The 18,413-nt window shown below is 28.2% G+C and overlaps 2 protein-coding genes across 4 annotated transcripts; both read right to left on the bottom strand.

The window, feature by feature from the left end:
* Window positions 1–3,916: 3,916 nt before the first annotated feature.
* On the bottom strand, window positions 3,917–7,787 carry LOC108341290 (tripeptidyl-peptidase 2). Of its 3 annotated transcripts, none has more exons than XM_052872114.1 (8): window positions 7,488–7,787; window positions 7,269–7,377; window positions 6,415–6,593; window positions 5,197–5,856; window positions 4,650–4,735; window positions 4,527–4,578; window positions 4,316–4,450; window positions 3,917–4,170 (listed from the first exon to the last, which is right to left on the bottom strand). In XM_052872114.1, the coding sequence occupies exons 4-8, from the start codon at window positions 5,239–5,241 to the stop codon at window positions 4,090–4,092; spliced, it is 399 nt and encodes a 132-aa protein (XP_052728074.1). In that variant the 5' UTR covers window positions 5,242–5,856; window positions 6,415–6,593; window positions 7,269–7,377; window positions 7,488–7,787; the 3' UTR covers window positions 3,917–4,089. The 3 variants fall into 3 exon arrangements, with proteins under 3 accessions (XP_052728074.1, XP_052728075.1, XP_017434480.2); XM_052872115.1 differs by having other exon boundaries at window positions 5,197–5,269; XM_017578991.2 differs by lacking the exon at window positions 7,488–7,787 and having other exon boundaries at window positions 5,197–5,269; window positions 7,269–7,469.
* A 3,983-nt stretch (window positions 7,788–11,770) lies between these two features.
* LOC108341785 (uncharacterized) lies at window positions 11,771–12,293 on the bottom strand. Its single transcript, XM_017579439.2, has 2 exons — window positions 12,173–12,293; window positions 11,771–12,078 (listed from the first exon to the last, which is right to left on the bottom strand). The coding sequence occupies exons 1-2, from the start codon at window positions 12,246–12,248 to the stop codon at window positions 11,927–11,929; spliced, it is 228 nt and encodes a 75-aa protein (XP_017434928.1). The 5' UTR covers window positions 12,249–12,293; the 3' UTR covers window positions 11,771–11,926.
* Between the last annotated feature and the right edge of the window lie 6,120 nt (window positions 12,294–18,413).

The following is an 18,413-nucleotide window of genomic DNA, read 5'->3' as shown; positions in this document are numbered from 1 at the left end:
TTTCATGTTGATATTACTATAAAACTGTAAATGGTATCAAAAGAATCATTTTAAATTAGTTGTGTTGATTTTATATTATGATATTGTTTCAAAACTAATTATATCACTCATAAAGAATAAATAAAACTGAATATCCAAAACAAAGCAAGAACGAATCACCACAATTTCAGTTATATTATATATCATGCAAGTCATATATACCAGTTTTAGAGCAGAGAGAGAACACCAACTAAAAAAATATAAATATTCCCTTTTATATATTTACGTATGTTATTATATAGACTTAGCTTTATTTTCAAAGTTTTAATAAATTTAAGTTGGACTTCTTTTTTAAGAGGTTGAAATGTCACAGTTTTTGTAAAGACATTTTGACATATTCATGTTTGTGTTTAAATCCTATAACATCCTTAAAAGCTTTACGATAATTTGACAAATGGATGGGTTATTGGATAGTAATTGGAAGATCAAATAAGCATATGATGATAGCTTACGCGATCGACAAAAGTTTGCAATGGAACCGAAGCGCTGCAGTGAAGATGATGGTGCAATCACAGAATGCTAGACGGAATAACTAAGAAAGACCAACAATAGCGATTAAATGGGAAAGATGCAGTTTAAAGGGGTTGATTTATTAAAATTGTAAAATCATGTCAATGTTACTTTTGATGGAGAGAAAATAGTTTGTGCACGATATTATCGTCCAAATGTGGTTGGTGCACAAGAGCTTTTATTAGAAAGTGATTTTTAAGATGGAATAACTAAGAAAAACCAACAATAGCGGTTAAATGGCAATGAAGACCAAACGTTATTGGCAAAGACGCAGTTTAAAGGGGTTGATTTATTAAAATTGTAAAATCATGTCAATGTTATTTTTGGTGGAGAGAAAATAGTTTGTGCAAAAATATAACGATATTATCGTCCAAATGTGATTGGTGCACAAGATGGTCCTAAGAGCTTTTTACTTCACTGGCAAAGTTTGTGACGAACCATGTGATGGAGCTTATGATGAAGCTTATGGTGAAACTGGTGATAGCCTGTGACAGCAATTGTGATGAAGATGTAACATATTGTTTAGTCATAGTTTCACTAGTAAAAAAAAGGCTTTCTACAGCGCACATTATGCCACGGTTCAACGAAAACCGCAGCATAATGGTGCGCGGTGGCAGTTTTGTAAATAAAACGAACATATATGCCGCGGTTCTACTGGGAACCGCGGCATATACCCCAGTCAACCATTGCCTTTGACGCCACGTATGAATAAAAAATTAAATAACAGGGTATATGCCGCGGTTCTCTGCACAACCGCGGCATATACCCTGCCAATTTATTGCAGGTGCTGACTGGGTCAGAGAATTTGAAAAGTTACAGGGGGTATATGCCGCGGTTCCCCAGAGAACCGCGGCATATACCCCCTGTAACTTCTGAAATTCTCTGAAAGGCAGTTGGGGAGACAGTTGTGTTGAAATAAATTTAAAACGAATTTGAAATATTTAGAGGAATATACCGCGGTTCGGAGGGCAACCGCGGTATATAGTTTAAAAATAATTTTAAAAATGCCATCTTCTACCGCGGTTGCCGCCGAACCGCGGCATATAGTTTCAAAATAATTTTAAAAATGCCATCTTCTACCGCGGTTGCCGCCGAACTGCGGCATATAGTTTAAAAATAATTTCAAAAATGTCATCTTCTACCGCGGTTGCCTCCGAACCGCGGCATATAGTTTCAAAATAATTTTAAAAATGCCATCTTCTACCGCGGTTAAGTAGTGAACCGCGGTAGATTCCCCAGTCAGAGTTAAAAAATAAAACTTTGGAACAATATCGTCTTGTTCGCGCAGACACTCTGGACTTCGAGTTTTCTTCTCCCGTCGACCACCCATCTCAGTTCCTTGTTTCTTCACCGTTTAAACTCAAAATTGTTCGGTCATTTCCCATTTTTGACGATAAAAAACAGTTTTAGCCGATCAAAATCGTTTGAAACGCTTGTCATTCCTCTCCGCTGCCATTCCCCTTTGTTGCACCAAGCTTTTTCGCCGCCCCTGTTCCAGGTATTTATGCCCTTTTACATTCTTAACATGATTTCTTCATTAGTGTTAACTTTAACAAATTTTGATAACTTTAACAAATTTTGATTTTTTCCCAAATGTTGAATTCATATACACTAATTAATATGAATTGTCTTTTGCAGAGATTCAAGACATTACTATATGCAGGTCTGTTTTTGTGGTAGTGGATATCACAAAAACAGACCTGCAATTTTAAAAAACTGCAGGGGAATATGCCGCGGTTGTAACCCCAACCGCGGCATATAGTGGACAAAATTTTTTTTTTTTAAAATGGATTTAGGCCGCGGTTCTTTGAACAACCGCGGCATATTCTGCAACTTATATACCGCGGTTCTGAACCGCGGCATAAAGTCTCTGACTTACTATCGCGGCTGAATATGCCGCGGTTCGTAAACCGCGACGTATAGTGAAAAATAACCGCGGTAAAAGCCCCTCGCTGCACTAGTGTTTAAGTCATTTATGGGTAATCATGATAATATTTGTGTTATAAATAGATCTTCTCTTATTAAGAATTTAGATGATTGTGTGCAAGTGGAATTTGATTTCTTGACTGAGATGTCTTCATTGAAAGATGTGATCCTATTATGAATAATTTGTTGGATTTACAATAAAAGAATTGAAAATAGCTTCTAAAGAGTTAATATGCTTGATGAGAAGAAAAATTATAATACTAAGAAGATGATAAATTGGTTTAAACTATAAGAAAACTTGATAGAAATAGACAAAAGAAAATTAATACTAAATTCTCCAAAATAAAAAATATACAATTTTTTTTAACATGAGAAGATTAATTAATGATAATTTTTTTAATATAACGAAGAATTTATCTTTTTCTCGAGTTTAAAATATAAAATTATTTTCATAAAGGAAAATTTGAATTTTTTTCATAATAATATGTTTTTAACTATATATTGTAATTTTTTTTATGAATTTGGTATAGTCCTCTAAATTTTTTCTTTTTTACTTTTTTAATAAAGTATTTATGTCATGCATGCGAACTTATTCCTAATTAGTTACATACGGTCAAAATCCGTATATAACCTCCAAAATCTGTATATAAAATGATATTACATACGGATTATATACGGACAAAAATCCGTATATAAAAGAAGCGTAGCTAAGTTATATACGGATATATCCGTATATAATTTACATACGGAAAAATCCGTATATAATTTATATACAGAAAATCCGTATATAAAATCCGTATATAATTATATACGGAAAATCTGTATATAAAATCTGTATATAATTATATACGGAACATCCGTATATAAAATCTGTATATAATTATATACGGAAAAATCCGTATATAAAATCCGTATATAATTATATACGGAAAAATCCGTATATAATTTATGATTTTATAAAAAAAAAATAGTTGATTCTGCATCTGCATTTAATAATTATGAGTTTCTGATAAAAGTCAACATAACTAACAAATTGCCAAAAATCATCTAATATAGATAAACATTTACAACTATTTAATAAAAGATATAATTCACTGAAAACTTTCAACATTTATCAAAAATAAGACATAGGTTTCAAAAACTTATCTTAGCTTATATAACGTAATAAATGTAATATATATAACAATATATCAATCAAGACTAACATCCTAAATATATATGCCCTGCATCCACACTATACAAATATATATTAAACAAGATTTTAACCAACTAATACAATAAAATATTTATGTAGCATTTGAATCAACACAACAAACAATTTTCTGCAGCATTTTTATATCCAAACATCAAATAATTTCCTGCAACATTTTTATCAAAACAGCAAAGAATTTTCAGCAGATTTTTTCTTATTTTCTTTTCTTAAGAGTTTTTATCTAAAATATTATGAAAAAGAAGTCAACTAATATTTCAAATGCTGAATTTTTATAAGGTGCAAATATCGAATAGAACACAATTTCCTTAAGAAAAGTTATGCAAAAATGAGCATGAATTGAACCTTAAGTAAAAACAGAAAACAAATAACCAAAGGAAGTTCTTCTGCTAATGTATGACTTTTCATACTACCTCTTCATTTAAGCGTTCTGTAACATTCTTCTTGGAAGATAAGGAAGAACCTTTTCCCTTGTCCTCGTCAATCTTTCAAAAGAAAACATGTAATTAGACAATAGCCTTAGTTACATATGATATGATAGTTGATGCAACAACAACACAGTTCAATGCTTGCTCAAATAGTAGTTATGAGTATGGGATGTGAAAGTAATTTTATAAGGCGGAGAGTGACCTTATTTGGGGGAACTATATAAGAAATTGTATATGAAGCAGGGTGCTTTTCAGGATTTGTTTTTTCTCCCTGGCCAGCAAATGATAGATTCCCATATGAAATTGTCCCTAGCAATACAGATCCGGGTGGAGAATTCTGCAGAAATTTTACAAACATCGTTATATATTGTCAGTAGCAATATCTGAAATGTTGACAGGGGATAACAATGTACCTTGGGAAGTTTTTCTTTTTGTGGTGGACCAATATACAGCCCTTCTTTTATACTGCCAATAAGCAAAAGTCAACACAATTACACGAAGAAATTTAAACCAAGGCTACAAACCTACTCACATACCCTGGAACTAGTGATGAGGACTTAAAGGAACCATTCCCCATCAGTGGGCCATCAGGTTGAGAGAAAAAGCTTAACCGAATTACATCCTAAAACAATCAAAACATAAAAAGAAAATCAGTCAACAGATAGAAAGAATACTTAATCTAAAGTCTAGTGGTTCACATGGAATTATTTACGGCTAGACAGCAGAAGCACTCTTTGATAAAGGCATCTACAAACAAATTATTTTCAAACATAAGTGTCAAACATTTGGAGAATTATAAAACTTCGAGAATCCAGGCAAAAGCTTCTTTAATTTGGGCACGTCTAACCCAACACATCATCTGATTTATGTAAGACAGCTGCCACGTGATTTGATAAAATACCATTTAGTAATATTTTCAAAACTCTACCCTCGATAAGATTTATGGTGCCTCGACCCCAATTTTACCATGAGTTACATTCTCAAAGCTACTTCAAAAACCTTCAATCATAGTTGAAAAGCTCTTATAGACTTCAGTAACAATTGTTCATTTGTGAAATACTTAAAATTGATATGATAAACTACCTTCTCTTCCAAATTTCGCTCAATGAATAACACCAAGTGCCTCATCTTTTCCAAAATCTGCACATTGTCATGCCTGAAACAAATAATTATGAACTATTATGAAGGCAAGTGACGGGAACCAATGAGAACAATCGTGAGAACTAATATTTTATTAGATACAAGTGTAATGATAACTCTCATTTTGGCAGTTAATGGTAGAAAATAGGAGTTAATTTATTATTAGATTAGGTTTAATCATAAGTATCATAGCAGCTATATATTGTTAGAATATGTTCAATATAACCGTTATGTTGACAATTTACGACAAAGTAAGGAGAAGTCCAATGCTATTAAAAGTATGTATAAGGGGGAATATAGATAAAAGTGGCTGTTTTGTCTCCTCATACTTCGCATAGTAAATACAACTGTATTGTATGTATTTTGTGTGATTTAAGAATTCTGCTCAACTGGTATTCTATCAGTAAGGGACTAAGTTGAATGATCTTTTATGCATAAATATTTTATGAATCAAGAAACATTCAAATTGTGCTATGCTAGCTTTCTTATTAGAAGTATAATAAATAAATAAATCTTCTTGCTGTGTCGAAATCTGATGTTTTCATTGTTGCTTCACCCAAGTTGCACCATGCGGCACTTCGATGTATCTTCTTTCTATATGGCCTAGTAAAGCGAGAAACAAAAAAGTAAATATCTGAAAGTTTTAAACTCCGTAAGTATATGCACTTCATTTTTTCGTCTACGATTAATATATGGACTAGGCCATTGTGTATGACCCTCCTGCTACACTAGCACTCACCCAAATATGAATAAGATCTATATAAGAGAAGTCTAACCAAATAAATAGGAGCATCTCATTCCTAAGTCTCGCCCACTGGTGGCTATGCATTATGTTAAACTCTAGGGAAGAGAGAAACATTCAACTGAATCTGCGTGTTTCTGACATAACATGGGTGCTTTATTTACATTGAGAAAAAGGAATCAATACAGTAAATAGTGGAAATTTAATATCCTCTAATAACAAATGCATGATAAGAGACTAAATAAAAATATTCGTAATGATACATATATAATCTAGATATTTCTTATTATATAGTATCCACTCCTTATTTTATTTTTATAATTATAACACGTTACATGCATGTAGATCCCACATTTGAAACCTTAGTAGGACACCAACGAAAAGAAGGATGAAGATAAATTTGATCAACAAATGCCCACCTGGCTGGAATAACATCTTTGAAAAAGAAATTTGTGGAGGCAGGTTAGTTACAGCCTTAGGCTTTGTTATCGTGATTGGAATTCTGAAAAGAGGACCACGCCATGGAGCTTTGTAGTCAATACCATAGACCTCAAAATAATGAAGACCATCAGAAAGATTGGAAGGATCGACCACTACACTGGAAACAGGAGAAAACAAATTTCATTCAGAAAATGGAACAACAAATTTACATTATTTAGCAAAAACTAAGTCAAATATCTGTCCTAATTCTATTGTAGTTCAACATAGTGAATTTTCCTTTAGGATGACGTTGTAACTATGATGTTGTCTTTTTGAAGTTGTTGTAAACTACTTTTAACAGACGCTAATTCTATAGTTTCAATTGAATTTCTATTGTTTGGTTAGACCTTAGACCTTTTTAATTAAAAAATAATTATTATTTTCTATTAAAACACTCATGCATTGCTTGTCCTGTGCCTATTTCATGCTAGATGACCTAGAGACAACAAATATACCAAAGGAATACAGTAAAGCTCCTAGCATGTTTTTCTCCAAACAAAATATACCAAATACACATACAAATTGAAAGCATTGCAATAGCCTTGTTTGAGAAAAGATTAAGCTAACATTTATGCACACTGCATGTTATAACATTGTTCTCATTAATGTTTCCTATTTATATGCTGCATATATGATTAGACTGCGAAATGTAGGGTGTACAAATTAGGAATTAGAATTATTAAATTATTGACAACTGTAACAACATATTATTAAGCAAATGAAGCAAAAGAACACAGTACAAACAATTTTTTCTGCATCTAAGAAACTTCAAAAGGCAAAGGAACTCACTCACCTTTGGTTCCTTCACTAAGGGCCTTCATAATCAAATGGTATATGTCTCAATCCTACATACCACTGACAAACACTAGCCTCAATCGATGCTTCCTAAACTCCAACCACGGCTTGCGAGACCAACCACAAATGTGTCAAATAAAACAAACAACGAAAAAGATTAGGGTTCGCGATTAACAATTTCATCGATTACTAAGCATTAGGATTAGGGTTTACTTACCAAATGAAGATACTCCTTCAGCATCCAACTACGACACCCGACGAACAAGGAGATTGCTTGGTGAACGCCGGAACACGACGGACACTTCGACAGAGAGAGAGGAGACAGAAGCAGAGCACGACGGACAGGGACTGTGAAGAGGGCTGGAGAGAGGGTCAGGGAGAGCGAAGACGGCTCGAGAGAGGGACGGCGACAGCTCCAGGGTTCGAGAGAGAAAGGACTCGAGGGTTCGAGCAGAGAGATAGCTCGAGGTTTTCAGAGATAGTAGCTCGACGGTTCGAGAGGGATAACAGTGAATGATACGTTTCAGCTTCTAATTAATAAAAATACATTTTTTTAAAAAATTTTTTTGAAATCCGTATATAATATACTACATTCTACCTAGATACGGTTAATGGAATTCCAGGGGATATATCCTTATGAAATTTTCCCGCCGCTACGCGCCAACTTTATGTATGGAATTTATATACGGAAAATCCGTATATAATATCTGTATATAATTTTTTTTAGAATCCGTATGTAATATCCGTATAAAATATTTAAATTATATACAGATTTAAATCCGTATATAATAGTCCGTATATAATTTCAATATTTCTTGTAGTGTAACTGTTAACCGACGTCTCAAATTTAGTGTGAGAACCGGATAAAAAATAGTTACAAAATATTTATCAGCTGTTTCGAAGTAAATTTCAAGGACCAGTTTGGTTGTTTATTTATACATGTTTGTTTTTTTTTTCAAGATGAATAACTGTGTGTATGTTTTAATATATATATATATATATATATATATATATATATATATATATATATATAAAAGATTGTGTTTTTAATTTTAGGACTTTCCTATTAATAATAAAAAGTTTTACGTTAAGAAATGAAAAAATTAAATACTGCATAAAAAAACAAGATATGCATAAATTTTAAGCCCTAAGATTTTATATTAAAAGTGATATTATGTTTTTTTAATATAAATAATTCACGTATCAGAAGTGATGAATGACGTTAATTAATTTATCCTAATAAAAGATTTTGAAAAAAAATTGCATTATTTGATAGGTAACTAAGGAAGTAGCAATGATTGAATTGAGTTGGGCATGAAGATGGTGGTTTTTTTTGTTTGGTTAGATTGTATTATTCTGCTAGGGTTAGATTGCATGCATAGGAGATTTGATTAGTTAATGATGGAGATGACAGTCTTTAACGAAGGGAGGGAAAAAAGCAGACATTGGTGAAACCTCCATCGTTTTCAGACAAGACAATGGACAATGTTTTTGGTTTTTTGTAGAGGATTAGGATAATAGACAATGCTTGTATGGATCACATGGGAAGAATCCATTGGTTATGAATTAGGTTGGCCTCTTTTGTCCCCTCTCTATTGCTCATCAACCAACCTCATTTAGGGCTATTAAACCTTTGAAATAGACACTCTTCAATTCATTCAGAGAATCAAACTCTAGCTAAAGCCATACAAGAGAACTACATTTCACACTATTTCTCAATGTCTATATAGACACCAATATTGTATGGGGCCAAAAACCTATTATTAGAAAGGATATTTTATAGCTCATTGGTGAAGATTTTTTGACAAAAATGTTATTAATTTTGGATCAATCATATGATTATAATAAATAAAAGTTTGGATAAAATAAAAAATCAACTTTTAATAAAATTAGCATTTTAAAAACTTTTACCTAACTCAAACATATTTAAAAACTTTGACCTAACTTCTAAACCTTTAACCAACCTAACTTATATTTTACACATATTTAAACATAAGCATGACATAATTATTACGTGATTACATTGTATTAGCTTGTAATAAGGTTTACATATAATGACATCATATTTTTGTTTATCTTTTAGAGCATCAGGATTTTTTTATCAATAAAAATGTTGATTTTGTGAATTCAACAAGTATAAATTTATATTTGTTAAAATTTAAGAAAATTGTTTGTAAATAACTCTATTCAATTTTAAAAAGCTTATGTTTTGGGATTCTTTATTAAAACAATGCTTTTATATATCAATAATGTTTTTTTAAGAAACACTCGTTAAAATACCTTTGGAAATTTAATCTCTTGAAAGATACTACATAACCTTCTATTGGTCTTTTCAAAGTGCAACAACCTGACATCCTAGTCTTATATGAAGAAGATTTCCATCTCTTATTTATCTAGTTGGTGAAAAGAACAATATAAAAGAAACAAGAAAAAAAGTACTCGAAGGAAGACAAAATAAAGTTTTTTGAATTAATAGTAATAAAAAAGAAAACAAACAAGTTTGTTTGGAGAAGTGAAAGAATAAATTAAATAGAATATATATATATATATATATTTATAAATTGTTTATATAGAAGAGTGAAAAAAAATTAAAAAAAAAGTGATTTTGTACATAAGAAAAAAAAAGTGATTTTGCACATAAGAAAAAAAAAGAGAAGAATTCTTATGAAATAAAGCATATTCCTCGGGTGGTGAGAATTTTTTTATGTGACGTGAAAAAAAAATGGTGTTCCAAATGAATTAATGAGAAGTTTATTTATTTTCATTTTATTTCTATGTATTTACGCACTTAAATACCTAGTATGTATATATTGTGCACTACATGGGTATTTTTGCAAAAATGAAAAAAAAAATACTTAAAATTTTAATTTAATTCATAAAATTATTTTTGACATTATTTCATAAAAACATATAGAAACAAAATAAACTAAAGTACATATTAACATACTTAAATTTTATTTTTTTCGATATATAAAATCAAATATAATATATTGCCTAGACCGAAAAACGCAAGAAAAGAGTTGAATCAAAGTCTTTTAAAAAAATCTTTCTCAAACGTATTAAAAACAAACGATATAGAAATTGAAAAATTTTAGCAACAAACAATACACAAGTGGTTGAAAAATAGTGTATCTTGATTGAGTAAATTAATGAAAAAAAAACACACACACACAAAGCCTTTTCTTGATTCGTCTAAAAACCCGAAATCACCTTTACTCGTTAAAAAAAAATTAAGATTCACGAAACAAACTAAAAAATAAATTGAAATATATAAATGCAAATATTCAATTTTTAAATTTTAAAAAATGATATAATTATTTTGAAGACAAAGAAAACACGAGAGAATAGTTAGAGTTCTTTCAAAATCTTTTCAAAAATCGCTCTCAAACACGTCAAAACTAAAGAAAGCAATATATATAAAAGCTTTAAAAATTTTGGCAACAAAATAAAAAATCCAACAGCTTGAAAACAGTGTATGGTCTGATGAATGTTTTTTCAATTTTAATGAAACTTTTTTTAAGTTAAAGCTGGGAATAATTTCTCATGAAAGAGATAAGAGATAAGAGAATTTTTTTTATAATAACTATTTTAAGAAGGACGTCATTAAAAATTTGTTATAAATGAAAATGTAAAATTGTTTATTATTTTAAATATATACAATCTAACTCTATTATTATTATTATTATTATTATTAAAAGAAATTAAAATAGAGATACATGTCAGGTCAAACAATCCCATTCATATTTACATGCTCCTCTGCAAGATGAGGAGGTATAAGCTTTGATTACAATAGCAGAAAATGTGTATTACATATTAACATGTGTGAATGCCATTTATGGAGTAAAAGAATTATTCATATTCAGATATAACTATTGAACTTTTTGACATTTTAGTTTCTTTTTCCTCACATATCATGTCCTTCACACTGTAGATGCTTATTTATGGTTGAAGATTCAAGAGAAATACAATTGTATCTGCATATTATCTAAGTAACTTTATTTCATTCACCAAAATCCATTTTCACACCTTCTTCTAACATGTTCCTTATTAACTTCAAATATTTCCCGGATGCTGAAAGTTCTTCATCAACATGTCATAATCAAACTTTTAAGTCTCATTCTGATTTAACTTGTTCTCCTAACATGACAAACCTCTTAATAAATTGCCTGCATTAATTATTCTGGAAAAAACATATACTCCTTCATAGGATAAGGTGAGTATTAAGCATCTCTCTTGCTTTATTAAATATTTGTTGTGGCTTGAAACTTTGAAAACTATTAAAAGTATTTTCCTTTACCAAAAGATACAATATCAATAATGAAATATGAAACATAAATTCATTTTGTTTAAGAAATTGATATTACTTCGATATTGTAGATCAGTCTTATTTTTTATATATTTTGTTCAACTTCGTCATTTTTATTCATACGAGACTTAAACTCATATTTTCAACACTTTTAAATATATATATGATTGGTTTTAATTATGTCAACACACAAGTTCATGGTTTAAGTGTGGATTTCCTAGCTTCAAAGTACAAACAATATCTATACATTGAAGGCCCTAGAATATAGGACTGCAGATTAATAAACTAAGCACTGTGAGAGATTGATGCCCTTTCTAACAAAAAAATGAAGAAAAAAAAAATGGAAAACTTCAATTATGAATGGGTGGGTTCCTTTTTGCAGGTGTGTAATCCATTGTATCCAACTCATCATTGCTCTCTTGTGCACTTTCATGTTGTGGCTTAAACAAACCAGTTTGACCCTTCTTAACTGCATCATCCTTAATCTCCCTCAAACTTCTGGCTGCAAGAAATTAACCAAAACTAGTTAGAATATGATATGCAGAATTAATACTAATCCTGATTAAAGAGTTGCAAACATAAAAGTAAAGTATTACCTCTGGCTGTCATGGTTGTGAAGCTAAGCAACAGAAAAAGAAGAAGTAAGTGCTTGTAAGTTGGTGATGTAGCCATATTAACTTGGGAGTGTCTTTGGTATGAAAGTGTTTGTGTAATGATAATTTTGCACTTGCATAAGACATGGCCTGGTTGCCCTCTTTTTATAGGAGTATAGTTACCCTTAAGAGGGTACAACCCTTAACGACAAGGAAAATATTGTTGCCATTGTGGTTCTAATCTATGTCTCCTGCTTTGTCTTCCTTGAAAGGGACAACACTTTGCATGGAAAACAGGATCTGAGTTTGGAGCAAAAGTGGTTTCATTTCTTCAATGCTACTTGTTTGGCATTTTGTGTCCCTCTACTCTTGGCACTGTAAATTAACCAAGATGCATGATCTACGACCAAAAAATAACCCTTCATGGAAAACAGAAACTCCATAAAAGACAAAGAAACGTTCTGGGGAAGGAGAGGGACCCCATTCTCCTTTGTGGAATACACTATATGACCATAATTTAAGGGTATTGTATGCTTATGAAACAATGACTCAACCAAACATTTGGCTATGGCCCCTATCCAATCTCAACATATAGGTGAATTTCAACATATATAGTAATCTCGGAGACATCAATGCTAACACATGCAATCCATGAAACATCAATTTCTTTCATTTATAACTTGTACAATCACACCTTATACATTTCTACATACTTTCTACACCATTCTACACTAAATATATATATATATATATAAGAGATATAATCACTGCATCAACCCATCAATTTTTTAAACATATTTCCTTCATAAGATAAATCATTTTGTTCACCAAAAATGAGTCTTAAATTTGTATCATAATACAAATAAGATTCTTTTATTTATTTAAATTAATAAACTTTTCTTTAATTTTTTTAATGGGGTTTCATACTTACAATCTTTTTCATCTTTCATTCTCTTCTTACGACCAAACTTATAAGAAAATAAGAAGAATATCTTAGTTTTGTGGAAGAATATTGCTACAACACTCAAGAAATATAAAAAGACGAAGTTATAAGTTATGAAGTTAATAGTCACGTATTAATGTCAAAAAATAAAATTTAGATTTTCATAATTCAAAATTTCAAAAAGTTATTAGAAAGATAAAACTCAATCTTTTCAAACTTATATCTCTCGTTATATTATAAGTGCATCATTTTATAGGGATCAATTAGACAATAACTTCTAAGTAAGTAATATTTAATATTTATTAGTAATTAACTATCACTAGTAACTAGTAACTCCTTAATTCACATTAATCATTATTTTTTAGAATGAGAAAGTCAATTATTCACCTTCTAGTGATTTTTATCTCATGTGACTATTCAACTATTTAGTTAGAAATATAATAAAAATTACAAAGAAAAATTGAAATTGTATTGCTCCCTTAAGATCATATCACATAACTAGATAGAACACAAGGCTTAAAAGTGCTCATGAAAAGAAAAAGAGTTAAATTTGTTCAACAGAGTTTGTAAAAGATTGTGGCTAATATAATAGAAGTACAATTACATAACATGTGGAAGTTTCATGAGGTGTTACTTAGATGTACCACTTACTTATAATGATAATAATAGGTTAAATGGTTAGATTTTAAATAAAAGATACAAAAACTTAGTTATGTTATTTCTTTCACTGTAAAAAAAGGTATAATTAATTTGGGAATGTTTGAATTAACACTTAAGATGAGAAAACTACTTTTCTATGATTTTTTTTCCGAATAATTTCATCTTATCTAAAATTTTATAATTCTTGAGAAGATACTTAAAGTTTATGAAACTTCATTATTTATGATATCCTCGTTACAAACTGATCATAAACTCTAAATCTAACTCAAACTTGTTTTTAATATTTATCATTCATAATTTTAATAAATGTATTAACTAGTACAAAGTTGTTCTAGCTAGCTTTACATATGAGTTTTTAATAGCATTAAAATGAGTTTTTGTCTATCTAAAATATATAGTATAAATTTATAATGTCCACTTTTAAGAATAAAATTTGAGTAAGTCCAAAAAATAAGCATAGAATGTACCACAATCTTAAAGGATATTTTCGTTTATCAATGTTGGTCTTGTAATTTGTATATTAGTTTCACCTATAAGAACGCTTTAACATTAAGTTTCTATAAATCAAAGTCAAGAGATGAGAGGCTACTAAGTTTAAAATATCCAATCTCAAGAATTCATTACACCTTTCATTAGATCAACAATTAGTTTATAATATATATTGATCATTTTATACCATATAAATTTATATTGTTTTTTATCTTTATATATTTCGATATTTTTAATTTAAAAAAATCACCAATATAAAATTCGATAAACCTTTAAATATTCTCAAGAGTATCAATACTTATTTTTCAAATTGTTATCATCTAAAGTTTTTTTCCTTTTCAAATTAAAACCAAATAGATTAACTATGTTTTTAGTTCTAAAACATATGGAAAAGTGAAATTAAGTCTTTTCCTCAAATTTTAATACATTTTGATTTTCAAACTTTAAAAATAATAGATATAATCATTTTAAAATAATGATGTTAATTTTTTTAATTTTTTTTAAATAGTGTTTGAAATTAACATGAGTCAAAACACATGGAAACAACTCAAGTATCATCATAAAATATGTTTGATATACATAAAATACCAACAACTCAAGTTTCATCATAAAATATGTTTGATATATAAAAAAAAATTAATTCAACTAAGTTAAGATGACTATTTTTTTTTTTAAATTAAGACTAAAATGTATTAAATTTGATGACACTGGCCAAATCTAGTTTCGTTCCAAATTTAAATATTAAAATCATATTTAGCCTTAAATTAATTTATCATTGTAAAAGTTATTCAAATGATTGAGTTTGAATAAAAATAAATAATTCATACAATAATAAAAATCAAACGTATACAAGTCTATATTTTGTGTTTCAAGTCTTATAGGTGAATCCAAGTGTAAATCAACAAAAGTTAATTTAACTAGATTGAACGTCAACCCTTCCATCATCTTTTCATATCTCTAATTAATCATGCCAGCTACTTGTAATGAAGCTAAACATAAAAGGAAAAGATGCATTAATGATTAAAAATAGAAAATAGATGTGACTCATATTGATGCTGCTCCAATCATTTTTAGATAAGTTATTGAACACTGTTGTCTGATGAAAAATCACCACATTAATCTAATCGTGGGGCTCCAACGTCCCTTTGTTTCCCATGCATAAACTAAATATTTACCTAACTTTTGGCTTAAGGAGGATAATACTGATGGGAAAAAGGCATTAGGAATAACCACATTAATTAAGTGAAAATGTTAGTAATATTTTATGGCTTAAATTTTTTTAGTCAATGTAGATATTTTCAGATTTCAAAACCCTTCTAAAGTTTTTCTAAGTATACTTGTATCGTTCAAATTTAGTTATTTTGGGACACCAAGTAGGAATGATAAAATGAATTGTGAATTATTTTCATATATACCCTGAATTTATATTTTTTGTATAGATTTTAACAAAATTTTAAAAAATATTAAAAATAAAACAATGTATTGTTAACAGTGTCGTGTCTGTCAAAATCTGACTGCTAAAGTTACTGATCAAATGTGACAGCTAGTAGTAGTAGTAGTCTCTGAGTGGTGTGAAAAATGTATCCAGCAAATCTTTTTGTCCTTTTTCTTTTTTGTTTTTGGAACAGCGTTAAACAGAAAAATAAATTATGTAAATTACTGATTTTTTATGAAGATAGTAATTTTACATATTTGCAACGGATACGGATAACATAATAGTATAATTATTTTATTTTATTTTTTCAATGAGGTAAAGTACGAAACTTTGTTCTCTTCCCTCATATAGAAACTTATAGTAATAATATTTTTTATATTAGTTAACAGAATAATTTTCTTACAATAAGATCATATATATATATATAAATATTAAAGATTATAATAGTTGAGATAATATATATTTGAGGTGATGGTGATGATAGCATGTATGTGTATTTATATGTCCGGATTTTGGGTAAGGTGAGAGAAGGTGGGTCATGCATTGTTCCATGAAATCCAAACGCGTGGATGCATACAAAAGGTGAGATTGATGTATTGAGATGGTGAATGATGAATGATGGATGGGAATGCATGCATATTTGCTTTTACTTGTCTGTGTTGCATACCCATTTAGGGCACAAACTCACATGTTTTGTTCCTCCTCCACTCATCGTCCACGCCACCTCAGTGTCAGATACATCAACTTAACATTTCAACCACACCACTCCTTCCACATGACGAATTCACATCATATATATATATATATATATATATATATATATATATATATATATATATATATATATATATATATATATTATAATAACTTTTTTTAATTGAGACTTTTGTTCCAATACATTCAATAATCCCGTTATTTAAGAGTCGAAGCTAAGATGATTTAAATACATCTTTCTTTTTCAGTCTTACGAGCATTTAAGGACAAAACAATAATAAATATTTTAGACTCTAAGATAGATATCACCTTAAATACGATAATTAATTATAACTATGTTATCTTAATATACTACATGTCAAAACATATATTATTCATATTTGTCAACTTATTTATAATTTTATTTCAAAAGTTTGTCTCGTTCAAATATTTGAATGTAAACAACTTGATTACACTACAAAAAAAAAAGAAAAAAAAATCTTTCAATTTGAAATTTAAAAGTAGATGAATAGGATTATTATGTTAAATGAATTTATCTAATTTCAATATAAATATATATATATATTGAATTAAAAAAAACTTTGTTCATTAAAAAAATTTACTTTAAACATAAAAATATTTTAATAATTTTTATTTTTAAATAAAAATAAAAAATAAAATAAAAATTAGAAATTATTCAAATATCTTTAACTTTAAAACTTAAAATTTATCAACTAAAATTTAATATATATATATATATATATAATATATATATATATATATATATATATAAATATATGAAAATGTTTTTAAGTTAGACTATTTAATATATACAGACTCAATTAATTGAGTAAAATATAAATATAAAACAAAAACAATTAAATATTTAAATATAAGAATTAAATTATTAATTAAAAACACAAATATACTTCAGAGTGTAGTAGAGTTGCTCAATTTTGTCTTATCATAATTTAATGATATTGTCTAAATCTAATCAAAGTCAAAACATAATTAATTACGTAACTTCAGTTTTGTTTAATTAATTGCTAAATATTATTTTTAATAATTATTTTAAAAAATCAATTGCTAAATATTATTCCTAATAATTATATGTAATTCTAAATAATAACTAACTTTCTATAACTTTAAAATCCATAATTATATGTATTCTTATGTAATTATTAATTTTCACATTTTAATCTATTGCAAAAAAAAACAAAGTTATTAAAAGTTTGAATACCACTGTTAAACATATATATATATATATATATATATATATATATATATATATATATATATATATATATATATATATATATATATATATATATATATATATATATATATATATATATATATATATATATATATATCTTTATGATTAACTCCAAAATAAGACAATACTTGATAAATATATATATGTTCAAGTAATTATCAACTTTATATCCTAATTTATTATAAATATTTTATTACATTAAAAAATAGAATAACATTGTTAAAAACATTTTTCTATAATTCTAAATTAAACAATGCTTCATAAGTATATGGATATTATAATAATTTTTACTTGATAGAATTACAAACGAGTCACAAAATATTTTCTGGGCTAACAATGAAGCACTCTTAATTTTGCATCAAACAGTTACATCGTACTTAATACAAAACTTCTCATTTTATTTTCCTTTTTTTCCCATTCATATCCTAATTCAAACATAGTGGTAAAGTTTTATTAAAATAAAATTGAAATACTTCTTAATCTTAAACTATACACACTTCTTGTATGTTTTAAGTAATAGATACTCAATCTTCTCATTTGTAAATAAATATTTAGATCTTCTAGCTTTTAACAAATGAAAACTCATTTTCTTTATATTTTCAACAAATTTATTTTATTTAAATTAATATATTTAGTAAAACTTAATTAATTTAAAATTTTAAAATATAAAAAGTTAAAGAATTTCTGTAGAAAAATGGAATGACTTAATTATAGAAAAAATTCTCTCACAGTTTCCTAATATATTGAA

Source organism: Vigna angularis, chromosome 1 (genome assembly GCF_016808095.1).
Source record: "Vigna angularis cultivar LongXiaoDou No.4 chromosome 1, ASM1680809v1, whole genome shotgun sequence".
In the NCBI taxonomy this organism is placed as follows: domain Eukaryota; kingdom Viridiplantae; phylum Streptophyta; class Magnoliopsida; order Fabales; family Fabaceae; genus Vigna; species Vigna angularis.
Note: the sequence above shows the minus strand (reverse complement) of the source record. Positions and strands in the feature narration are given on the sequence as shown.